At 46.0% G+C, this 25,899-nt stretch overlaps 1 protein-coding gene across 1 annotated transcript; it reads right to left on the reverse strand.

Moving 5' to 3' along the window:
• Positions 1-8,362: 8,362 nt before the first annotated feature.
• Positions 8,363-24,766, reverse strand: UBAC1 (UBA domain containing 1). Its single transcript, XM_026049434.1, has 10 exons — positions 24,621-24,766; positions 20,125-20,245; positions 18,777-18,850; positions 18,182-18,289; positions 16,874-16,976; positions 16,104-16,212; positions 15,114-15,345; positions 13,968-14,054; positions 12,901-13,039; positions 8,363-11,770 (listed from the first exon to the last, which is right to left on the reverse strand). The coding sequence occupies exons 1-10, from the start codon at positions 24,756-24,758 to the stop codon at positions 11,655-11,657; spliced, it is 1,227 nt and encodes a 408-aa protein (XP_025905219.1). The 5' UTR covers positions 24,759-24,766; the 3' UTR covers positions 8,363-11,654.
• Between the last annotated feature and the right edge of the window lie 1,133 nt (positions 24,767-25,899).

Raw genomic sequence — 25,899 nt, forward strand, 5'->3', positions numbered from 1 at the left:
GGCGCGCGGCCGTCGCCGCGGCAACCGTTGCCGGGGGAACCGGCGCCGGCCCGCGCGTGGCGGGGAGGCCGCGCGTGGGGAGGTCCCGGCGCYGCGGGACCCTCCCCGGGGCCGCAGGACCCCCCCTTCTCGCTCCCTCCCACCCTTCCTACGGGATTCCCGGGCCCCCTTTGGCCTCACACAAACACATGGCATGGCCTGGGCCTTGAGAGTCCAGCCCTTCGTGGGAGAAACCACGAGTGTTTTCACCCACGCTAGTCCCAAAGAGCATTTATTCAGCTCGTGCTACCCCGCAAGCTTACAGGGTGCAGCAGCCGGTGCCCTGGCCTCGGTAGCAGACACCACACCTGGAGAACAGGGAATTTCAGCACCCGCTTTACCGTTCACCTGGCCTTGTTTTGTTTTTTCCCCATAAACGCCAGACAGCCCCAAGACACGTTTCACCAGACACGTTTCACCAGTGGTTTTCTCCAAACATAGGGTGTTTTAATTCACGTCACCAGGAACAAYGACCTGACGTTCAAAGGTTATGGCAGCGGCTGCTGTGCCTCTGTACGCGGGATCGCAAACAAGGAGAGCGGGAATCCTGCGCCGGGAGCTTCCTCCTCGTCTTCCAGCCTCTGCTGGAAGAGCTAAGGTTGCTCTACAGGCTTCGCACACTGTAATTTTGTGGCTTTATTGTTATAACAAGCTGCTTTTGTTCCTAGATTAAGTATTAAAGGCCCAATCCAAATCCCCTTAAACACCAGAGGAATGTTTTTGTTCAGCCCGCGGCCCGGGCACAAAACGTGGCCCAGGAACGGATGGGGACAGCRACATCGGTGACCCGGACGGAGGGACAAGGCGGGTGCCACAAGAAAAGTGGCCTAGTTTTGCATCCAGGGCATCTTAGCTGTTGATAAAGAACAGATCTGCTTGCTAAACTTGTCAGAATCACTTAGAAAGCGTGAAACAAAATGTGGTTCAAGAGGTTGGCAGGTTAGGGCAGCTGCGGTAAGTCTGAGTCCGTATAAAYCAGAACCCTGAACACTCTGAATAAAAATTCAGAAACTTAGACTCAAGGAAAATGAACAGGGGAAGAAGAGCCATGTGGCAAGGAGAAAACAATGTTTTTATAAGTTACCGCACAACTCAAAAAAGGAGATTTTTGTCAAGGCAGTTGTTCAGACACGGGCAGCACTTTAGCGTAAACAGGGATCCTTACGGGAATGTCGTTGATCTTCGTGTTCCCTCCTGATACGTTCTCTTCCTTTCTGGAGCGTCGTCCTCCAGCTCTGTGTATCCCTCTCCTCCAGGCCTGCTCCGGGATGTGCTGCGGCTCCCTGTGGGTCTCCAGAACCGCAGGATTTGGCACTTTGCATGTCCAAAAGTGGAAGCTGGGGGAACCGTCCTAGCTGATGCTGGAGAAGCTCAGCAAGGACTGGGCCTCAGCTAACACCAGAGCCCTCAAAACCATCCTGGAGATAAAACACCTGCAGTTAAAATGGGAGGGTCATTGACAAATGACTAAAGATGTTTGCTCTTCCCATGAGAAAATTAATGCCTCATACTCAGCAGCAGTAAATTCATGCTTAATTCACATACCACTTGCCTCTTTCCMTTACTCCACTGTAAAACATCTTTTAAGGCTTCTCTTGTGGAAAACGTTAATATCTTGCTTTATTATATGACRTAACTTTCCTGTTCTCCTGGCTTCCTTCCCCATTCAGAGTGGGAACACACACACGGTGACCTTCTCTTCCAGCAGCTCTGCCGTTCCCCTTGCAGGACACAAAGCCTTGGAGAAATCACCACAGCCAAACACGACACCTTGCAAAAATAAACGCAGGTGCCCGATTCCTACCTTGCTGGGAGCAGGCCTCGACTTCCCATTTCTCCCACACCCTTTTATTTACCAGTAYGAGAACGTAGAAGTAGAAAGAGGGTTTCAGTTGTTCCTACTTTGTGGACAGTGGCTCCGAAAATCACACTAAGAAGATACCAACTGGCATCATGCACAGTGCAGGTGCTGGTATGGTTAGGAATGTGTGGAGGAAGCAAGAACCAGCTCAGGAGCAGCTCCTGCCCGTGGTGCTCGGAAGGCCAGCGAGGCTGGGRCTCTCCCACAGCGCCAGGAAAACCCCCTTGGGATCAGGGAATAGGCGCTGCGGGCAAGTAATGCTCTTAGTGCTAAAAGCAGCAAAGCCAGCRGGGCAGAGGCTGTGCCGGGACACGCAGGCAGCCTCGGTGCAGCTTAGGTTGCTTTCCTCAGGACACAGCACGCTTTCCAAGGGCTAATAACTTCCTACATTTYACTCCCTTTCTCCCCTTCCATGGGAATGGTGTTGTTATTAGCAGAAAAGGCACATTTTCCCTCTGGCAGCACCACAAAAAAAGTCCACACATGCCTTTTTGGCTGATATTATCCTTGCAAGTTTTTGTGATGGTCGGAAAGGCCGAGGACTCCCCTTGTCGCTCGCCCCGGCGCCGAGCACTTAACRTTCACTTAGACCCTCAGGGCTTCATGGGGCCACACTCAGTGTCACCGCAGCCAATTGCACCCAGGGCAGAGAATCAAATCCGCTGCACTGTCCCCCAGCACAGCATGCATAGGGTAGCAGCAAAGAAGCAGATTCAGTTGTTTCACTAGCCGTTTTAAAGAGTCTTTTTCTCCCTTGCACAAAACAGTTTCCTATGACAGCTCGTTATKTTGCACGTAGGAAGCGAGAGCAGGATATTATTCCTAGCAACAGGGGAAGAGTCGTGCGAGGGTGAATTGCAGCAAGGCAGGACAGGTTTCCAAGCGTCAGTCACGAGCGCCCGCTCACCTCCCGCTCGGCAGCGCGTGGAGAACACGCCGCAGCCTCGCTCTGCAGAACCACGTGCAGCAGGCAGGCAGCATTTTGCATGTAAATATAGAGAATGGAACAAATTTAAGCACAGATAAGTAGCAGCGAACCTCATGCAGTCAAACTTATTGTATTCATGAGCTCACCTAGCTGYGGTGCTGCTGGCATTCAATAGTTAACGCTGGTTTCCTTCCTTGCCTCTTCCACAGAGCAGCTCACACAGACCCGGCAATGCCAGGGAATTGTGTGGGAAGCTCCTCACGCTGCCTGGCATCCCGCAGCATGTCCGACTGCTCCGGCCCGTTCCCCACAGAGCTGTCCCACCTGGAGAGCACTGCATTCGCAGCTCTGCGGGGATCCACAGGCACCATCAGGCAGAGCGGGCCCGGAGCAGCCAGGCTGTGGCATCCCTCGCTCCGGGCGCCGTTTGATCCAGGCACACATGATGCACCAGAGTATTTTTAGGACGATGAGCACGAGGCTCCGCACGCCGGTGGTGATGGCAAYGCTGCAGCAACAGGAGCTGGACTCAAGAAAGACCCACGCACTCCAACATCCCAAAGGCAGCCGGGGGAGCAGCAGCTGCTGTCACCCACGTCCCCACTTGCAGCCACCTTCTTGGGGGCCCTGGGGCACCCTCCTTGGTGTGGAGCAAGTGCCCAGAGCTTTTCTTTTTAGCACTCTGTGCTATAAATATGGACAGGGTAACCCACAGAATYCAAGAGACCCATGCACAGGGATGGCGAGAACAGGGAGGTCGCACGCTCGGAGCCACCAGCAATCTCAGCCCTCCCCGTCACATGGGGACTGCTGGGCAGCCCAGGACAGGCAATAGGGCTGGAAAAATCCCCAAAGCAGCTCCCAAATGTTCATATCCCTCCTGCTTAGTCCCTTTGGACATAACCATGGATTACGGTGCTTCCTGGAGGAGGAGAGAGGTGGAAGGTTTTTCCCCATTTCAGGACTGTTTTGCTGGACAGCCTGTGGGCAAAGCCCATGACACAGGGTGAGCGCCCCAGTCCCGAGCTCGTGCCAGAGGGGARGGCAGATGGTGGGGATGGGCCAGCAGCAGCGGAAGACTTGGCCGAGGGCCTTTGAAAGGATAACTTAGAGGGGATTTTTCCTCTCTTTGCACATTTCTCAGCAGGGCTGCACTGCTGCCCCTCCACCTGGATCRTGCAGATGGAGCAAAACCAAAACCTGAGGGCTCAATGCCAAGGAGGCCAGAGATGACCCTTGCTGCAAGTGCACACAGCAGCTCTCTTATAACACAGGTTGTGGCCAAGCTCTAACAGCCTGGGAATGCCAGGTAACCTGAGCAGCGCTAGGTAACCCCAGCAGCTGGGGATGCAGCTTTCCCCCGGAGCATGGCAGCGGCAGCAGCAGAGGAGCAAAGCCCGAGCGGGCAGCGAGCACCAAGCACCAGCTGACGGTGACAGGGCTGCAGCCGCCGCTTTCCCCGCGCCGGCACCACGGCCGCAGAGCCCGCGTTTAACCAGTCCAACGAGCCGGCGGCTCCGTGCACGTYGCCGCACGCGGGCAGGCTCGGCCCGTGCCGCTGAGGTCACCTCCGCGCACCAAAACCGGTTCAGGAATTGGAATTCTTCCCCATGACAGCCGTGGTGKCTGCAGGCAGGATCCCGCCCGCGCTGCTCTCTCGAGCCTTTCGCTTGGGCACCAGCTCCTCAACCACGTCCACCTTAGACCTTTGGCTTTGGGAGCTCGTTGTCTCTCCAGGTTTATTTTGGTCCCTGTGGTCAGGTCCAGCTCAGCTCAAGTTACTGGGTCCTGTCCCRGAGGGCTGCAGGGGACGGGGCTCCTGGTGACACACGATACACGTGGGCTCTGGCATCACTTTACTCGGGTCACGCTCTCTGGCCGGCTTCCCTGAGCGGCTGCCGTCTCGCACGTCTATCCTAGGGCCTGCCCTGCTCACAAGCCCCTCTCCCACCCACTGCAGCTGCAGTCAGGTTCACAAGTTAAATTTATGCAGTTCAAGTTCAGGCTTTTGAGTAGCAAGGGCCAAGAGAATTAACACCATTAATTCCACCCTAGCACCCACTTGCGTTCCAGCGGAGGGTCCGTAGCACATTCAAGAGCAGCTGCTTTCGGCCAGTTCTTCCCTGCCCCTTGTGACTCCCGTGGTCAGAATCACAGTGATCACAGAATCGCTGTCTGACAAGCAGCGAGATCAAACACAGGACAGAATATTCCTTGATCACAGAGGAGACTGCAGCCTTGCTCTGACCAAGGGGAATGCCAGGCTGCAGGAACTCACGGGCAGCATCTGCCATCACCTTCTGTTTAGGCTGGAACCCAGTCCAGGCAGCAACATTAGCGGAGCCACCTGGTAGTTTCCTGCTATTTTACTACCTTTTTTTCCCCCTTGGTGGAAGCCGTGCTGGGGGTTAGCGCTACTAACAACCTCCAATTCAGGGTAGAGCAGCAAGTAACCCTGGAAGCCCACAGAGCTTGCTAGCAAACCACCCATTGAGGAAATGAGCACTCTCCAGCCACACCRGTGTGTTAGCATTGGCGAGGTTACTAACGAGCCAAATTTGCTCAACGTGCCCTTGTGGAGCAGCCCTGGGCTCGGAGGGAAGCTGCAGGCAGCGGTTACTCGTCCTGCTGTCACCGCAGAGGGCCAGYGCCTCCGTCCCCGCAAGCACCAGGGCAATTACCACACGCTTTGTCACTCTCCTACCAGCTACTTTTTAAWTTTTTAAGGTGTGGATTTCTGCACAGACCTGCTGTACCAGTTCAGGTTCAGAAGCATCATCAGCTAAATGATACACCACAAATTGCTGGTAGGTTAAGAAGTGGATTACTGCAAAGAYGGGTCTTTGATCTGTCCTGCATCCTGCTGCTAATTTGTGCGTTTAAAGAAATCTAAATTATAGGCCATTCAAGACAAAAAAATCTGTACTTTATATCTGTATGTATATTATATAGATGTTATATCTGTAGGTTATAACATTTGAAAGTTTGCACCAATAAGAAGCATTTAGAGGTCTTGGTCCAGCCCTCTCCCCACAAATGCCATGATGGTTTCTCCAAACTCTTCCCAAGTTGCCGCAACACGGCTGTGCTGACAGCTGCTGCAGSTGCTCCTCCTTACCCTGTACGCAGGGTAGAAACGCTGACAACCAAACCTGTTCTCCAGGGAAACCACCTCACACATTTACACCTCCCTGGGTCCTCCCCGCAGCCGCACACACGTGGGCAAGACTTGGAGGCGCTTCCCAGCTCCATGCCAAGGAGCCAGCAGCGCYGCTGGCACCACGCGAGCCAAAGGGCACCTGGGTTTACTCACGTGCACACCCCGCTGCCGACTGCTGCCGGCTGCTCGAGCTCCCTTCTCCTCCTCAGGGATTCCCTCTCGCTGTGGGAGAAGATACCAGCAGTTGGTCAGTCAAGATCAATCCCCGTTACATGGCACCATCTGTCACAGGGGAGCCCCAAATACTTCACACAGCCCTTAAACAGGAAAGCTGTTGTTTCTGGAAAGCAAAGAAATGCCTTCCAGGTGCAGAAACAAGTGCTAAACCAGGATTTTCTGTTCAAATCATGTTGTAGGTTGTTGACGAGCTATCGAAATAGCTTTTTTTCCTGTTACTCTAATACAAACAAACAGTGTGAATTCATAACTGCTATTATTCTTCGAAATGATGTTCCAGAACAGCCTGTAATAAATCAAAAAACTTTATTTTTAAGATATATTATAAATTTACAACACAACATCAGTGTCTTTAGTGTGTGTGTGTGTGTGTGTGTGTGTGTGTGTGAGAACAGGTTTAAAGCCTCAGCGTTCATTCCAGCCTCGCTCGTGGTTATGACCGCCACGTGCTGAAGGTAGGGAACGCGCTTCAGTTCGAACAAGTCTGGCTTGGCCAACAACCCTTGGCCAACTTCTAGCCATACATTTCAGTAGACAAAGCTTTAAAACATTAACAAATTAGTAGCAATTCCTTGATTTTGCCTAGAGGGCTGCTGTCTCAAAGCAGGAGAGGTCAGGGACCCACTCTGGCACATCTAGAATGACCCCTGATTTCGCCAGGCTCAGGGATGCTGGCCCTAGCTCAGCTTCATGAAGTAACATTACATCTTGTAAACAGCAGTGCATGCCACACATCAGTGCCACTTCCATGGAAGAGTTCCCGTGCGCCGGATCTGTTTTATACACAGGTGAAATGAAAAATGGTCAGTACCTTGCAAAATAATCTTACTGGTGCTGCTGTGTGGTGAGTGCCCGATGGCAAAACACATTTTCGTACAGTTCATTAAACTAGGATAAAAATACACAAATTAAAAACTCGCTACAGGCTTCTTACTTGCTGTAATGAGACATTTAGTTTTGTGGGACTTAGTTTAAAAACATGATCCAATTGCTTTCCTCTCCTCACAGCATGATATCAAACTATATCCAAATTCAGCAAGAACAATGCATTTAAATTTATTGGAGAAAAATCACATGCTGCAAACAAGTTCTGCATTGAAGGCCTTTAAGTCTAGGACAAAAGGTTCTCAACAAACCTTAGGCTACACCTCGGTATCGGGGTGCAGGCGACGACCACGACGATGCCACATTTGTGCAGACTCACTCTACAGAACTTCTTTCCCTCTGAGGGGTGACAGGGACTGTGACACTGGCCAGGTTAATTCACTGTCCCAGCCCTAGGAGCCACCAACACAAACGCTTCAGGAGAAGCGCCGTCTAGAGAGGAGGACTCTGTTAGTAGTTAGTGGCTGAAGGAGTTATAACCAGCTGGCAAAACCCTGCTGCAAACGATGCTATTCTACCTGTTAGTAAAAATGCTGCTTATTAAAAGTAGAAAAATGGGGCTTTTATTTTGGACGAGCTACTATCCCATGCACACTACTTCTGGAMAGCTGCCACTGAAGTTGAGATCACTGCGAACCTCCGTACCTGTTCCACAGGTAACACCTGCTGACAGTGTTCCAATACATTCGTTTGGTGAAAGTCACTTATTTAAGTGTTGCAAAGTGTATTGCAGATACTCAGCCTCATGAAAATAACTGTTCCAACTAAAAAGGATTTCAATAACCACTTAAGTACTTCTTGTCTTTGGGGGATTGGYCTTCATAGCTAAGTTTATCATTGTGAGAGTGAGGAGAGTAAATGGGGGCCGAAGTTCTGGGCCATACAGGCAGGCTGTGAGCAGCCAAAGAGATGCAATTAGTGGGAGGTTTAAGAGCTCTGCAAGAAGTGAACCTTGAGCCTTCCTAGAACAGCAGTTGTTAATGGCTGTACTAGGAAGATTGCAAGTTAATTTTCCAGCTGCTTGGAGAGCAGAAGTGTCCTTGACACAGCGTAAAGATGAGCGAACTGAAGCGGCTGGGCAGCCTCCTGTGACCATCCTGATGCAACGATGCCACAAGCTCAGAGAAAAGACTCGTGCCACCACTCCCAAGGACAGAAAAGAATGGCAGGTTCTTTGGACTGTCTCTAAGACTATGAATTTATTAGAATAAATAATTCTAGTTAGCTCTGCCTCACTGGTCAAGACCAACCCAGGTCCGAGTTGCATTGACCGACAGCATTTTACCCCAAATACAACTCTTTAAATGCACCCCTGCTGTWAAGGGGTGTAAAGACAGTATAAATATGAAGCCCTGAGAACAAACTTCCATATAGTACATTTCTATTAAAAATATCAAAGCTTTGATGACAAAAATTATAAGTTACATATATTTAAATAAATAGCTAGCTAGCTTTCAGGAGTTATGTAATATCAAAAGGTAGAAGATTGTCCATATCAACCAATGGGGCAGAGTCAGAAGAACTGCAAGAAATAGATGCTGCATTAGATGAGTCACCTGCCACATCCCTTCTTCCCTTTTCCTTGATTTCATTGGTCTTCCAAATATTTCCTCGACCATGTTATGAGACACCCAACTGTGGCTGTCTTTGCTCTTTAAGTTGGACAGGCACAAGCACAGGAGACWAATGTGCAAATCCTTAATTCCTGTGAGTAGTTCTTCCTCACAGAGCTCGGGGATCTCGTTGCCTTACAGACCAGAACCATAGGACATGCACCCTTCAGACAGTGCRCCCGCAGGCAGCAGCCTTGCTACTCTCTCCTTGCACCGGGAGATCTGTCCTTGCACATGCTAACTCAGTAGCAGTGATTTTTGAGGGAGTGGGGAGAAAAGGATCAATACTTTTGCAAGCACAAAGTCTTAATCCCTCTCCCCAAAACCACACATTAACCATGATGAAGTAGCAATATGCAGRTGCCATGGGAGACACAGCTCCATAGCCTAGTACTAATTCATCCCCAAAAGACAAGACCGGTGCTATCAATTTCTTGAATACTGATTTAACCTAAAGGGTAGTTTCTGTTTTAAACTCCTAGTCCTTGCTGGGAACAATCACACCTTAAGTTCCAGCATTTTCCTACTACTGAAAACTTGAGTTCTCAGACAAGGAAGACTTTGCTGAAACCGTGCCAAGAAAGAAACTTTGGCAAATCAGAAGCTGCCTTGCTTTTGAGCCCTGGAAGGAAAGCCACAAATAACCACATTCTCAAGCTTTCAAGTATTTTAAAGATGCAGTATGCCTTTAATCCAAAGGTTTCTAACTGCAGTTGCAGCATTTGGTTATGGTGGTGAGGCTGGGCATTCCTACCTTCATCTGTTACATGATGCCATCCTGATGCTTCTGTTTTTATTAAAGTATCCGTGGCATTGATCCTGAATCCTGATCCTGGATCCTGAAGCTGGTCTTGTTTATACAAAAGCCAGAATATATTTCAGATTAGTTTTTCTTCTCCACCTTCATCTTTTAGAAAGGATCACTAAAACTATGGACAGTTTACCCTGATTGAATAGGGAAAGAGACTTAATTTCAAATAACAACGTCCTCTGGTAGTATGACAYGTCAAAAACTGCAGGGAATGAGGAAAACAAACAAAAAACCCACAGGTTTTCATACTGCCACAGCCTTTAGTCACAACTACTCGTGAGTAGCTGCACCAAACACTCAGGGTTCCGAGATCAGGTTCCTGGCTTTGCTAGCTACAGAAAAGTTATTTCATGTTAGGCTGTCAACCTGTTCTTAACAGGAGTCTGAGCAAACAATGTGAATAGAAGATAAATTCCTATAAAGCTCAGAATTTTCAGATGCAAAAGTTTCAGCCCTCTTGAAGTGCAAGCTTAATATGCAATTACGAAAAATAAAAATAAAAAAACACTGGGATAGTAAGCCATGATAAAATCCCATGCTGTTTTGATTTCCCCACCCTTTGTATTAATTATGTGAAATTGGCAACTTCAGAGCCTTGGCTGCATAATAACAGAGATGAGATACCAAGCTCAGGCCAAAACTTGTTGTGGGGTTTCGGGTTACCTCCTGCCGCATTTTTCTTTTTCAGCAAAGAAAAACAGCCCTAACGCACACGCAACAAGCCCCAGCAATGAAGAGCCCACTCTCAAGCAGCAGAGGATAGACCTCAGTATAGCCCCTTGAGAGACCCCTCTGTGCTGTTTAAGAATAGGACCTCCCTCTGGTTGCTCTGTATTACGGAGAAGCAGGTTTTGCACAGCCTGCCTTTCCAAGAGGGAAAAGCTGTGTATTATAAGACTTGACAGATGTCAATCATGTGGCACTAAGTTGAAAGAAAAAACATTTTAGACCATTAAAATAATACCACCATAACCCATCATAAAATCTGACTATTCACTGGAAGTTTTTTCATTAGAAGCTCAGGTCAGTCTTCTGATAAAACTAGGAAAGACACAGCTTAACATTCTTGGTACTTGCAGGACTTAAAAAAAACAGCGAGAGAAAAACACTTCCATCTCAGAGAAAGTAATTTCAAGCGTGCTTTTAAATACCTTAAGCAAGATAAAAACATACGCATTTCTGCTTATTTGCAGATTACCATTCAACCCATGCAAACAGCATCTTTKTGTAAACGGAGTCTGAAAAATAAACTCAACATAAGCCTCCCTTCCCAAAATCATGCACGTCAAAATGGAAAAACCACAGAGTGAATAGAGCCTTCTCACACTAGGGTATGGCAGAGTGTAAGGTTATGAATTGCAGCACTTGAGAATCCAAGTGGTGGTGTTGTTGCAAGTTCTGTCATGAAAGAGATACTGCATCTTTAATGTAGCTGACAATCACCTACGAGCCTAAACCTTGCAGAACTTGAACAACACTAAAGCAGAAAATAAATAGGAAAAAGTAATGCTATTTATTGAAGGAATTCCATCTATGAATGATTTCATTTAAATTATAATGCAAGACAAACAAGTTTGGATAGAAATGTGCTTGCTCTCCCAACATTTGGACTTTTAAAAAACATTTCCTAAGAATCAATTTTAAAAAGCATTTTTATAATTTGATATATCCATAAGTTAATACTGTATGGAGATGATTAATATCCTATGCTAGTGGTCAGTGACCTCTTGTAAACTCTAGCCAGATACTAGTGAAACTGGCTAGTAAACTACTGTCACAGGCCTTTTACTGCGGAGCTTAAAACACGAGCAATATCATCACATATCTCGCCAATCAGATTCTTAATTGCATTCACAAAACCTTTTCCTATATTTGTATATATATAATATTTTTTTCAACCTAAAACCCCAAAACAAAAATAAGTCTTCAAACCTCTTCCACTAACACTAAATGCACAAGGCAAGAACCTCAGGTKGGCCACAACTACCCACGCTGTCCTGCGAGCCCCCCTGGCCGGGCAGAAGGCTTTTTCTCCCCGTGCCCAGCAAGCCACGTGCCCTCCGGCCAGGAMGGTGGAGCGAGGGACAGGAGGAAGTGGCACAGTGGGCCGGCACCCCCCTCTACGTGCGGTTCAGTGTCTGGAAGATCCGAGAGATCTGCAGCATGACGGGCCCCGTTTCGGGATCATTCATCCACTGGGTGCTGTTCAAGGGATTTTCAAGCATATCCTCGAAGGCTGCCAAGAGAGCAAAGTTGTAACACACTTAGTCCTTTATTTTTGCAAAGGCTTCAAGGTTTTAAATGCTTAAACAGAAAAGTTAGAAATTGCTGCAGGGCTATTCTTTGCTTTGGGACCGGCAGTTTTTAATTCTGTTACTTATTTTGAAAGCTCAAGAATTCAYCAAAATTGGAGAGTTACTGCAAAAGTCGTGTTGCCAGTATGGCAGAAGAACAAGCCAGCCAAAAATTTAAGTTTTATGTCCAGACTGAGCTGGACAATCAAAAACTAAGAGCATCGAATCATGCTGGAACAGGACCAACGAAAGCCTAACTACTAACACCTTGCTCAAGGCCATGCAGCATGCCTCTGACAAAGCCCAAAATAAAAGCACAGATCCCAGCTTTCCCCATAACTATTATTTCTTTACAGACTCAAGAGTTTAAAACCAAAAGATTTATCAACTTTAACCATCCAATTAAATGCAAACATTCATTATTAAAGTCTGTGACATCAGCTATTTGCAGATGCATCATTAGGAATATATTCACATGCTCACCCAAGCTTTACAAATGCATATAATAGCATTTCATTTTCTATTTATATTCTGAGCTGCAGTGTGGTACCCTCTTGGAAACAGAGAGAACATTTGTTCAGAAAACAAGGTGAGAATATTCTGCTCTTGAATTATTTAAAGCCTTGCAAATTCTGTTAATTACATTTAAAGCAGGTATTTTAAAAGACACTCTTCCAAGAGCTGTGCATATACCCTTTATTTAAAAGCAAGTCCTCAAATAAAGTTGAGACAATTAAATGCAAAGTTTATGTACAACACAGGGACAAGGTCATTCTGCATCGTCCTCCCCTGTAAGAGCCATCAAACCAGAGATTTACATTTCACTTTAAGGCTTATAAAGTCAGTGCTTGCCAAACTCACAGCTCTTCTGACMAAGGTGGCACAAATTTTGCTTTCAAGCTGAACCTCAAGACATGGAAAACACCTTCCCCTACATTATCTCAACTTTGGCAAGGCAAAGTCTTAGAGCTCAGCTTTTGTTTGGCAACTCACACAAGTTACTTTCCATTTCTCTGACCTGAYGTTAACAGTGAGGTGTATGTTGCCATACAGTATTCCAAACAGTACTTACCTAGTAGAGTTTTAGGGTTTGTTAGCCCTAACTGTACCACGGGGTTTTCTAAGATGGCTTGGAAGAGAGGGCTATTGGTGTCAATTCCCTTATCTAAGTCCTCTGGAGAAGGTTTTCTGTCTCCCAGCAGCCATTCACACTGGGAAAAAAAAAAAAAAAAAAAAACAGGCACAACATTCACAACTGGTTCCATTACAACAAAAGTCTGTCAAAACCTGTGACAAAGTGGCATGTTAAAGATGATTCTCTCCCTCTCTTCTGCAGTTAAAGGTATTTCTTTTCACAGTAGATTACTACTCACTTGGGTTTTTCTCCCCCCTCCGCAAAAAAATAGTCAACCTTTGCTTCAACAGAAGCAGCAGCATTGCCTCGTATGGTAATAAATGGTCACTAGCTTTGGATGTTTCAGTGCTGAGGGAAGACAAGTCATCCTACAGACAGGTTTCCTAGAGCAGGCACTGCATCAGCATGCAGTCAGTAGGTCAGTCTGAAGAATTACCCAACCCAATATCCCTTCTCTGATAGCTGCCAGCAATAGATGCTTAAGAAAGAAGCTTCTGTCACCATCAGCTGCACCTACATCATGCTGCTTAACATAGTCACTAACAGGAGACTAGTCAGTCTTCAAAAACCTTCACATCTTGACCTTCCCAAGCTGTGGAATACACAAGTGCAGAATGTTAATTCATACATCGCATGGCTTGAATCTTTTGCCTCATCATGTGTTCCTATCCTTTAATCAGTTAATTATGGGAAATCCCCCCCCTTTCTCATGATAGGATAACTTCTTTAGTTGCAATCCCGAGGGAAGGAGCTCTTCAAAAGCTTTCTGAAAATCCATATAATACTGCATCAGCCTTAACCCTACGCAGGCTGAGTTCTTTTAAATATCTTAAAAACTTTTTGTATTCCAGTTGTGCAACTATTCTGCAAGGGACACTGAAAGCATTTATTTCTATTTCAGTAATGTTTTGGCTTTACAATACAATCAAAAACAATTAATGATAAACAAATCGGTTGAGCAGGCAATTATTATAGCAGTAAGAAACAAATCGCAGTGTACTCACAGCTGCATTTTGCTGGTTGTTGTTTACTCTCAGTGCATCTACCACTTCTTTTTCATCAAACCCCATCTCCATCAGGGCAATGACAGCCTACAATAGATTTGCACGGTTTAATTAATACAACATTTAACACACAAACAACAACAATCACATCCTTTCACCTTGTGGCCAGGAAGCTTTTTGCAGGGCTATACACAGCTGTCTCCATTTGTAGACTACCACGTAGACTTATCCACAAACTTGTCATCTGCTGTGCACCTGAAATGTCTGCTGTGCACATGGACTTAATCTTAAATAAGCAGGATGGAAGCCCATTAATCTAGAATCTCTTACCTCAGAGCTTTGCTCGTGTCTCACCGAGATCTACATTCCATGTCCATACATTCCATTGTAGTTCTAGCCACTAGATTTAATTTTACTTCCTGGGTTGACTACATACTGCTAGTGAGCATTATGTATTTAGGTCTGCTAGTGAGCATTATGTATTTAGGTATTTGTACCTGGATATCATTATAGGAATACTCAATTATTAGGTCAATCACTACATTGTTTACAGATTCCAGCTGAAATCACAAGAAACCTCTAGCTGTTAAAACAAAGTGCTGGATTCTAAAGAGCACCTCCTGGTGAGTTTGCAGTGTGATGACACCATATATTTTTACTTCAAATCTTGGAATCTTGCTGAAGATTTTCACTTCTTGCTGAAGAAAGGCTAACAGATTTACTGTGAAGCTTTTCATCTACTGATGATACTCTCTTATGTCCCCTAAATAAAATTATACTACTCTGTCCTCTTCTATAGCAAAGGACCCACTCTTGCCCTGCGATCCTTTCTTCTCTGAGGGCAATCAAAAGGCAATGCTGGAGTCTAGCAGCACTTGATTTCACGTTACAATAGTTGATTTTCAGGTGTAAAAGTAATAGCACCAGTAATTTAGACATTGGTACCTGAGACAGCAATGTATTAGTTAGGTAATGTTCCTTTCAGCCATCTGAATTTAAGCAGCCCCTAAAGATTCCCACTAAAACACTGTCTGGCCAGTACAACATGCACACAAGTGTCCCTTAACTAAATATTTGGGTTCCATGGTGCCCATAGTCCCTCTATGTCCCAATAGCTATACAAATAGTGAGATACAACACACATACTCGTGGGTCTGGACGAAACTCTCTTTTCCTCCGGATCTTCTTGAATATTTCTGTCAGCTCATCTTTGGCCTCTTCCCCACCAACTTCTGAACTAGGACCTGCAACCGCTTCAGCGGAGGATGCACCAGCTTCAGCTGCAGCTTCTGATGGAGTTTGACCAGGAAGCGGAGCATCCACAGCAGGGTCATCTGCATGTTCTATCAACCACTCCATGGCCTGTGTCACTGACATACTGAAAAGCAAATAAAACCCACAGGGATAAGGAACACTTCAGAAAAGCAGGCCTCTTCCACATACATTTTTCTTTGCATTCATTCCCATCATATGTTGACTTGCTTATTAATATGAGAATTCATAAACACAGTCTTGAAGCAATTCTCAGAGCACCTCTATTCTTGATGCACTTGAGACACCACAAGCATCTTTGAAGTCAGAAAGACAGAGCAGCAAAGTCCAACTTTGACCTCCAGGTTGTGAAAGGCATTTCTGAGGGAGTCACCTTACTCTCCACACCAGCGGCTTTATTTCCCATCAATCACTGACCATTTGCAACTACTGAGGAAACAGCAAAGCACGTTGCTCAGAAATACATTTCAGACATAAGCTGCTCTGTTGCTCTTCACAGAAGATCTCAGACACTTTGTGGTCAAGGAACAACAAGAACAGCATGAAGTATATTCCTACAGCTCAAAGGCCACTCTGGATGGACTTTTTCATCAAAAGCTGAATTTCTAAGCATTAGTTTAACACCTAGGAGCAGTGCCAGCCTGAGAGCCTTACAAAGCACAGACCAAGGAGAACAGGTAGAGCACTGCTTCCCCTACCCTGTACCACCTGCATCTGTGCAACGCCTCAGGCAGCCCTGTTTTCCTGTGCTAGCGTTTCCTCCAAACTAATTTTAGGTGACCCACATAAAGAGACTTTGAAGAAAAACAAACACTTTTTTAATCATACCAAATAATTTACAGCCAGTAGGCTGAGCACACTTACTGATTTAATCGAAGGGCTTTCACAGCTCGGCTCTCTGGAAACCCCATTTCTGTAAGCTGCCGCAGAGCTATCTCGTCCACTCTGTCTTCCTCATCCTCATCCAGCATGGCTACATATACACACAAAGACCAACATTCAGACGTACGTCGAGCTAAAATAAATCCTTTCCCCAATGGAAAGAGACATGCTAAGTTCAAATCCCATTCTCCTCTTCAAATCCCCACTTTTGTTTCTGCACCAAATCTGCTATCTCACTATTTTGTTTGTTGCATTCAGCTTGATCTGAATCAGATAGATTTTTCCAGGACAAAAAACCTTGTCTGTGTGCATTCAGTCTCTGACAACAAACTCTCACATTCCCATGGGATGTCCACATCACTGAATAACCGTGTAAAAGGTTCACATAGTTTATTTAAAAAGGTGAGATTTGGTCCTACCAGATGAAGGGCAAACATTTGTCACAGAGCACATCAACAGCTACATTCTTCCTCATTTAGCTATTTGCTTGCGAATTTTCAACAATTCTTCACCCCCAACAAGGTGCAAGTGTTCCAGTTTTACTACTAGCACTTTTACTTTTAAATCAATTTTTCATCTATCCCAAAAGACTTAATTTTATACAGCCAACAGCACAAGATGAAATCTTTGCCTCAAAATTATTACACCTCTGGTATTTCTGCAAGTTCTTTGCTTCACTCGGCAAGCCTTTTCTCCTGCTGTGGAAGCAAGTTCCTGGGATGAAATTAATAACCATAAAGATACGTTCATACCATTTGCCTTCTTAAATAGCTCAACTGCATCTGGATTCAGTGCTAGCAATTTCTGTGCAACTTCTATGAGAGAAACCAAGATCTTCCGGAGCTCTGTCTGGAACTGCAAGAAAGGAAACTGTCAAAACATTTAGATAGCAAGTTATCAGATGTTATTAAATCTTAATATATCTATTGTTAGCATCTCTGCCAACATCTACCCCCCACTGCAGGGAAGGTGAAGAATTTTTTGTAGTTTAGACTCTCAAGCATTGGGTGCTTCCTTTGAATTGCTCTAGCAAGATGTAGCAGGCAGAAAGGTCCTTTTATTTCTACAACAGTCCCCTGCTCAGCACCACAAGCAGCAGAGCATCCAGGAAAACTCACTGCTCCACAGAAACATGACTCCCACCTGGCAAAGGGCTGTAAGAAGATAGCACTGGTACAGAGCTACTGTGACTATCTGCTGCTTTTAGCAAGCAGGGACCTTCATTCCTGTGAGGCAAGTTTTCTTAGTTTGCTTTCTAGTAACCTGAATTTGGGCAACCTAAACCAAGATTTCTGAACTGCTGCATCACACGTTCTCTTCACTTGGGCATTTATTTTTAATAATTCCGTCCAGAAGGTCACATTAGCCATTAAATAACTTAAATGCCAGTTTAAATGCCAGTCCTTTTTAGGCTGACAGGACATTTTAACACTATGCAGTACGTAGGCATGTTTGCTACCTCATACCCCTAATGGTACAGAAGGGACAGTAGCTACACACTGCCAAAGATATAAGAGCTGCATTCAACTACTGAAGTCCAAGTTTCAGAATAATTTCTCTTATCAAAGCCACGGAATATGAAAGACAGTGTAAACATCCGAGCTATTTCAGACTGAATAAAATATTCTTAATTGTTACAGTGACTGATTACTTAAGCCTTCTACAGTTAAAAAACATCACCCGTTTAAACACATAATAGTAACTGTACACTAGAGAATGCAGAGCTAAGACATTGAAAGCAATTCTCCCTTTTCACTTATAACTGACTTCACATTTTCCAGATCTTAAAAACAGTTACTGAACTCTCCTATGCATGAGCAGCACTTCAAATCACAATTCAGTACAGAAGGTTTGGAGGCTTTTTTCCTCCTAATCACTGAATAGCTTAAGAAGATTTAGATTCAAGTCATGCAATTGAGTTTGATACATATTTTTATACCTGAATTCCTATTATGGAAAAAAGACTAATCATATTCACAGGGTATAAAAAAGCTTATGTAAGAAAAAAGCCTGCCCGGATGTTAGTGCACAAGGTTAAAGAAAAAAAGTCTAATACTTACATCCCTCATGTTGTGATGGGCCACAGTGCGATCGACATTGCGAGAAGGCAGATTTGCAGTTGCTTTGAGAATAGCATCCTTATCAGGAGCTTTCTGCTCCTGTTTCCTCTAAAAGATAGGAGACACGATCAGGTTTCATAACCCATTATCCACAGAACAAAGAACACAGCAAAAAACACGGCTGGTGGGAATTTTATATCCTTCACCAGGGCACCAGGCAAGGCTCTGTAGCTTGCAGCTGAGCAGCAGTAGTCTAGCAGTACAAAGGATTAAGAGCACCAATACCATTTTGGGATTGCAGAGCAAAACTGAACCTGCTGCATGGCCCCACTTGCACGGTTACTAGCCATTTATTCAAAGATCAAATCTATATTACCTCCACAAAGCATATCTGCATCTTTTATTCTAAGGCAAATGTTCTCAAAATTAAAAATGAAAATTAGTTTCCTTTAGAAGTTTAGAAGGTGAAATAGATTCTACAGTATTTAGCTGGGTACATTTGCCTCTACAAAAAAGCAGCAGAGCCCAGTAGTCCTTCAGAAACTCCATAATAAAGCTGTTAAACAAGGATAGTCAAGAACTCATCCAAACTCACCTTCTCCTCTGCTGATACATCTGCCATTTTAGGGAGTGGAGGGGGTACACGCTTCTTTATTAAGAGTAAGACATCTAGAAGAGAATGATACTGAAACGTGTTAGAAAATAAAGTGAAAATAACTCCTGAGAGATACTTTACAGCTGCAAAGCACTAGACATGATGACAGAGCTTGACATCAGTTAAAACAGATGTACTCATGTAATGGTAGGATGGTAGCACCCGAGTTCAGCTACATTTTCATTACTACTGGTTTCTCTCCTCACACAACACCCTCAGAGAATACCACAGGCTCCACACGTCTTGCTGTATTGTGGCTGTATTAATATAGTAATTGGCCCATTATAATACGAGTACAACAGTGCTTCCTGAGCTTCCACTGGGGAAGCAGTGCAGAAAGGCTGCGTGTGGTGTGGGGATTTTGCTTCCACCTGGGGCCTTGACTATAGTAAGTCAAATCCAAAGCTCTGGTGGCAGCTCCTAGCACCAGGCTGAAGYTCACTCACCTCTGCACACAAGCGGCAGCAGAGCCATTGTCACTGTCTGCAGCAGGGTGCATCACTGGCCACCACAAAGGCAAATCTCAAGGGCAGAGCCTTCAGTTTCAGATACCCCAGACCAAGCACCACACACTTGATTCAGTCTTTTAAAGCTAACACTTCGCCATGACAAGGCATCTTTTTCAAGCTCCCCACTTATTACCAGAGGTATTTTAAGGGAGCGGACACACTGCTTGGGGCCCAAATCAGCCCTGGCCTGGGCAGCATCTGCATCCTTCAGCCAGATACAGCAGGACATGCCCTATTTTTTTTACTCCATCACATTAAGCAAGTAAAAAGCAAACAAATCGTGCTTTGTGCAACAAGTTTCCCAGGCCTGGATCCATATATAACAGCCAAGACCAACAGATGGCTGGTGAATGCTGTTAACCCTCATCTGTCCAGCTGGCCAGAATGCAAAGGGATCGACATACTGGCTTTTGGCTGCCACACGAAGCAGCAAGAGAGTCAGCGAGAACTGTTCAGCTCGGCAGCTCAGTGACAATCAGCTGTTGGCTGCTGTCTTACCTCCCTGACAGCAGCAGGACACGCCGCAGGGCAAGAAGCAAAGAAGCACTTGCCCAACAGCTTGCTATGACCAAGCAGTTAATGCCGTTTCCTCCCCCTCCCTAGAGAAAAAGTATTTTTCCTCTTCCCTCTTTGCCATCTTATTAGCTTCCTCATGTTGAGGCTGGCAGTAGATACTAAAAGGTCACAGCTTGCAACTTGCCAAATAATAAAATAGTTTCATGTTTCCAGGCTGATAGGATAAAAAGGGGAGAGTTGGGGGGGGGGGGGGGAAGTTTTACCTCTATCTTGAATATTCTCCTCTAACACTGTTTTTGTGTCTGTCAGCACCTTCTCAGAAGTAGCATGTATCAACTTATGATGTGTCACAGTTTTTGGATCCTCCAAGCTCCCAGGTACACACTGCAGAAGATAATAAATATTGCAGATGAGAAGACAGCAATAATAAGCCTCCTGCATGAATCTCTGCACTTTGCACTTCAGAGACTACTAAATGATGGCACAGTTTGTATGTGGTGAATCTTAAAAGCTTAAGTAATGGTGAAATATGCTAGAGGCCAGTACACAGAATGCATTTTGTTAAAGGAACCAAGGCTTGAGCTGTGCTGTAAAGATGCTCCAACCACAGCAACAAGCAGGCAAATGGGTTTCTCCCTTGCGTATCCAAGTTTCTGCCTGGAACGAAATAATCAAAAGTGGGAAAGATTCTAGCCCTCCTTCACTGTTAGCTTGAAATGAATARTTGGCAAAGAGAACACCTAAGCTCCAATTAATTATGATGCTCTTAAATCTCTTTAAACAGGTTCTAAGACCTACTCTTACAGCCCAATCATTGCAAGCAGGCAATATAGGACCAAATACTCAGAATTTAGCATGAAAGGGATGCACTGGATGGCAAAGCACAAATTCACTCAGATCAACTGGTGCCCCTGAAGTAAAATTTTGCTTAAAGTTTCTCTAAGTCACCCTAGGCCTGAGTATAGTTCCAAATACTCACAGTTAAATGCCATTTGCAGCAAGACAAGTATGCCTGAGGACCCACAGTTAACCCAGTTTTGCAATAGCTTTTGCCATTAAAAGAATTCCTTTGAAGGAGACTGATAGAGTCCATCACCACTTTATCTTGACCGCAACACCTGGAGTTCAAGCACTTGCTCTTTTTTCACTTGTTTTCAATCACAGATCTTCACTTCACCTGAAATTCTGCACAGTTCTCAACAGGACTGAAGTGAGAACATTTCAGTCCTGCTTTGTATAACTTCTTACCAATGCTTCAGTATATGAACTGCTGAACAAAGGCCAAAGAATGCATTAAGGTCTACAGCAATGGGGAGTAGCTCCTATAATTGATCCAATAAGTTATCCAAAATGCATAAGGACATCAGCAGAACATCTCACATCTGATAAAGCTCAATATTAACTTCACAGATCTTTAGATCATACCCCAAAAGAGAAGAATTTGAATACACGAACCAGGGGGAATGGAACCTGCTGCAAGTAATCACTTGCCAATCACTTGGAGCACTTGCCAATGTTATTTTTTCCTTGCACATATCAGGTTGTGCACGTATATGACCATAACATTTACTAATGACATGAAAGCGCAACTGAAAAACTAAACTGCCAGTAATCACCTTCTCACCCTTAGCAACCCATGGATTCAAGGCAATGTTTTTTTCAGGCTTTCCCCTAGTAAAGCTGTTGTAAAGCTGAAGTCCCATGGACACCTTCTACATCTTCCTGCCCACAGGAAGAGTCCTGGGAATTCCTAGGAAGAATTCCCTATGCAGGGAAGAGGGCCTGTCACACAAGCAAAGGGAAGCCAAGAAAGSAGGGAGCACCTGGAGCCTGGTGGTCCACGTGCACTGCCCTACGTGCAGTCAAGGACACAGCTGCCTTGAAGAGAAGCTCTTGCACCTCTGTGCACAAAAGGTGAAGGACAGAACCTGCTGTATGTTTTATGCTGTTGCTCGCAGCATAAATATTTGCATTTCTTTCTAATATGGGAGTTCCCAGCAAGCTTTTGTTCACAGATGCCTGAGCAACCACCAAACTTGCAAGTCCTGATACTGGATACTATTTTCAGTACTTGGAATCTCGATAAACCACAAAGCTGGCTGTTTGTTTGCTTTTAAATACGAAAAGGGTTTTGTTGTTTGTTTGCTTTCATTAACAGAAACATTTTTAAATAGTGCTGACACTCCCTGGGTGGTTAAACCACCTTCCTCTCTCACAAAGCATCCAAAACATATGTAGGGGCAYGAACCCACCTTAGCCTTGCATGCTGTACCTCATACCTCTGTTCTGCACCTGAAAACCAGGTGAGTGAGGATCACTGCGGCACGTGAAGGAAAACAAAAACACTAAAAGCTTCTACCTGTAGCTTGCTTAGCAGGGTGAGGCAGTTTACATGCACACAGCACATTAGTTGGAAACGCCAGTCTGGGCACAAGAATTATAGATAAGGAGAACACACAGGCTGGGCTTGGGTGCTAGGCTTGACTGAGCTTCCCAGTTCTGGCTCCCAGGGGAACAGACTCATTTTAAAGAGACCTCCCAAGACCTTGGGGCTCAGTCCTGCCAGCTGGGCTGCACCAGGAGCCCCTGCTGAGGTGCTGGGGCTCTGCACAGGGACAGCAACAGCTCTGAAAGAAAGCTTTAATGGTAAAGCTTGAGCTGAAAAGTATCTAGGAAAGGACGCAATTTCCTTCCCTCAATCCCCTGCCACAGACTAGCTATGTAACATTACTGAAATTATTAAATTATGTAATCATCACTGAATTGTTACAGGTCCACAGATAAAACTCATAAGTAATTTTGCCCGAGTCTGTGAGCAAATGTTTTATGTATATATATATATATAAAAAAAACTTAGGAAAAAATATCATAGAACAACTCTTCAGAGATCAGTAAGCATTTGGATGTTATGGAGGGAGACAGAGCACCCACCTCCCTAATTTGGACACCCCAACAAATGCCATCTTCCTTCGCTTCCTGCGAGAAGGATTTCAACAACTTTGAGTCTTATATAATCAGCAGAAAAGGTAGCTGCATAAATTATATCAAGGCATTATCAAGATCTATTGCAATAACCCCATGATCACCACTCATGATTTTCCCTTTGGCTATTTTCCCCTCCATAAAGCTATATATTATGGATAATGGTTATGCAAATCCACACCATTAGCATAAAGCAGCAGAGAGCTGAAATCAAACATCCCCATTCACATTATCAATTTGTCTTCTGCCCTGGCTCTCACTACATGTGAATGTCAACTCACTTAAGCTTCCTGAGCACCAAGGGTCTTTCAGGGCTCCACGTATGTGTGTGACCATCACTCCACGCGATTTTACCCTTCCATGAGCACCAATAATCCAGGGAGAGCCACTCAGCCATTCCCTCCAGCAACACAACCTCTTTTGGCCTCAAAAAAGGTGATAGCCAACCTGAGATGGAGAAAGCCAGATGCAGCTGTTCTCACCTCCGAATCWAAAAGCACCTGTGAAGATCAAGCCAGAAAAACACGTGCTGTCCCCTGCGCTTCCCAGAGGTTTGAGTTAAAAACAAGCAACTCCAGGGCTCACTGCAGAGAGCACCTGGGCTGCCATCCATCCCCGCTCTACCTCGTGCTCACCAGGGAACGCAGCGATCTAAATAACCTACCACAGCCTGAACTTACCTGAAAGATGTGATCAGTTAACCACAGCCTGAAGGATGTTCTCATATTGCAACCTGGAGTTATTAATAACTACAAGATTTCTTAACATGTCTGAAGCACTTTGAAGATGAAAACCCTTTTACTACCTGCAGTCCTTTTCAGAGGTCAGAGCAGAGGTCCTGGCCCCTTTCCCCTGACAGTTAAAGGAGCTTCACTAAGCCCCTCAGCAAGAATTCCCACAGCTTTTGACTCGAGTTTTTCGTCTCCATCTTCAGAACAGCCCTGCTCAGAAATCACTATCTCATAACACTGTTCTTATCAACCACATCTTTGCTTTAAGATAAAGCACAGTTATAGCAGCTCTTGGAAATTGAATCCAATAGGTTTTTAAACCACTGGTYTTGATGTTTAACAACCACAAACATACAAGTTTGAATACGAAAAGACCCCATTTTCCAGCTCAGCTTCCACAGAATGCAGCGGTGTATTTTCCTACATATTTTCTTACAGAGAGTGATTAGAAACTTACTCTTTGAACATGCTCATTAAGACCCCAATCCTCAGAGCACTGGGAAAGCATTAGAAGAGTCTGTTAGCGCGCCAAAGAAACCCACCCTAGCGCCCACACAGGTCAAAATACTATGATTTTTTTTCCATAAAAAAGGAAGCCCTTCCCCACAGCCATTACTTTCATTATTTATCCTTAAAATACAAGCTGGAAACAACATTTTGTTTCCAGACAGACTCTAGTCTCTGTTGGGAATTCAGCAGTAACCAATGCCAACAAACGGTCACCAGGATATAAAGAGCTTAATACGCAAGGAGGGCCGGATGCTGCTGCAGCCCCCAGACCCCCCCTTTCTGCACCGACAGCCTGCAGAGCGACTTCCCCCCAACCCGGCGTTTGCCAGCGCACCCAGGTCTCAAAATAGCCCTCGCTTTCCGAACGGGAGGTGCTCGCAGGGCCGGGGGCAGGAAAACGAGAGTGGCAGAGGGGGCAGGCTAGGAGTGCGAGCGCAGAAATATYTGTTTTCACGTGTTTATTTAGTAAAAGGGTGTTATAATAACTAAATATATACAGGGGGTGTTTACGAGGCTGCTCTCCCCGCGGAGCTTACGTGCTTGAGGCAGCGCTCCTTGAGCTTCTCCACCGTGGTGTCCTCCGCGACCTCCTCGAGCCACTCGGCGCCCTCCACGGTGCACACGTGCAGCCGCAGCACCTTCCCGGCGAAGATCTTCTCCTCCTGCACGAACATGGCCCCGGGCCCCGGCGCGGCGCCCCGCGCTACCGCCCGCCCATGAAGGTGACCCGCGGCCGGGCCCCGCGGGGATGGGGGGGAGGAGGAGCAGGAGGAGCAGCAGCAGCAGCAGCGCCGGGCGCCCCGCGCCGCCCCCCGCGCTCCGCCCGCTCCCGGACCCGCTCCCGGCCCCGGCCCCGCGGCGCCTCCTCAGCGGCGGGGCGGACGCGGCACGGCGGGCGGAAGCGGAAGGACRCCACCGGAGCGCGCGGCATGCCGGGAGTTGTAGTCTCCTACGGCGGCGCACCGGAAGTGAAGGGCGCAAGGGCCGCTGGGTGCTGATTTATACCCCACGGTGGGGATAGGGAGGCGGCGTGATGTATAGAAAATGTATAATTAGATTAAAATAAATTAAAACGAATTAAAAAGGAATTAAATTGGATTCAACTGAAAAATAAAACGAAATTAAATGAAACGAAAATAAACCAAGTAAAAAATGAAATGAAATGAAATGAAATGAAATAAAATAAAATAAAATAAAATAAAATAAAATAAAATAAAATAAAATAAAATAAAATAAAATAAAATAAAATAAAATAAAATAAAATAAACTTCCTGGCGCACCAGGGAGTGCCGGTGCGGGCCAGGGCCGCCGCGGGGCACGCCGGGAGCTGTAGTCCCCGCGCCGCGGGGCACGCCGGGAGTTGTAGTTCGGGGAGGGCAGGACGCCATTCCCCGCGCGGCCTCTAGAGGGGGGCGCCGAGCTGCGCTCGGGGCACGGAGCCCTCGGCCGGGCCGGGCCGGGTCGAGCCGGGCGCTCCCGGGGCTGTCGGGCCCGGCGGCGCCGCGGCCTGGGCCTGGGCCCGCCATGACGCCTGCTCCGCGGCCGCCATGACGCTTGGCCGCCGTGAGGGCCGCCATGTCGCGCCCCGTGGGGCGGCCCTGCCCCATGGGCAGCCCCTTCCCATGACAATTAATTCATGGCTAATTGATAATGAGGCACTGGTCACAAGCACCCCACACACTCAGTATGCTTTGAGTCAATATTGGCCTGTTTTGGCTTCCCACATTGCTGCCTGAATCTGTGATTTTTTTTCCTTCAATGTACTTGAAGCTCTAAAGAAAAAAAAAAAAAGGCATTGCAGATATAGCTGCTGTT

This window comes from Nothoprocta perdicaria, unplaced genomic scaffold (assembly GCF_003342845.1).
Source record: "Nothoprocta perdicaria isolate Ctin4 unplaced genomic scaffold, notPer1 scaffold_6, whole genome shotgun sequence".
Lineage (NCBI taxonomy): Eukaryota > Metazoa > Chordata > Aves > Tinamiformes > Tinamidae > Nothoprocta > Nothoprocta perdicaria.

Excerpts from the sequence above, each read along its gene's own strand:
- UBAC1 (XM_026049434.1), bottom strand. The coding sequence starts at position 24,758 with ATGTTCGTGCAGGAGGAGAAGATCTTCGCCGGGAAGGTGCTGCGGCTG. Across the intron at positions 18,290-18,776 it reads ATGTATCAGCAGAGGAGAAG|AGGAAACAGGAGCAGAAAGC; the intron begins GTGAGTTTGGAT and ends CCTATCTTTTAG. Across the intron at positions 15,346-16,103 it reads AAAGCCCTTCGATTAAATCA|TATGTCAGTGACACAGGCCA; the intron begins GTAAGTGTGCTC and ends TTTGCTTTTCAG.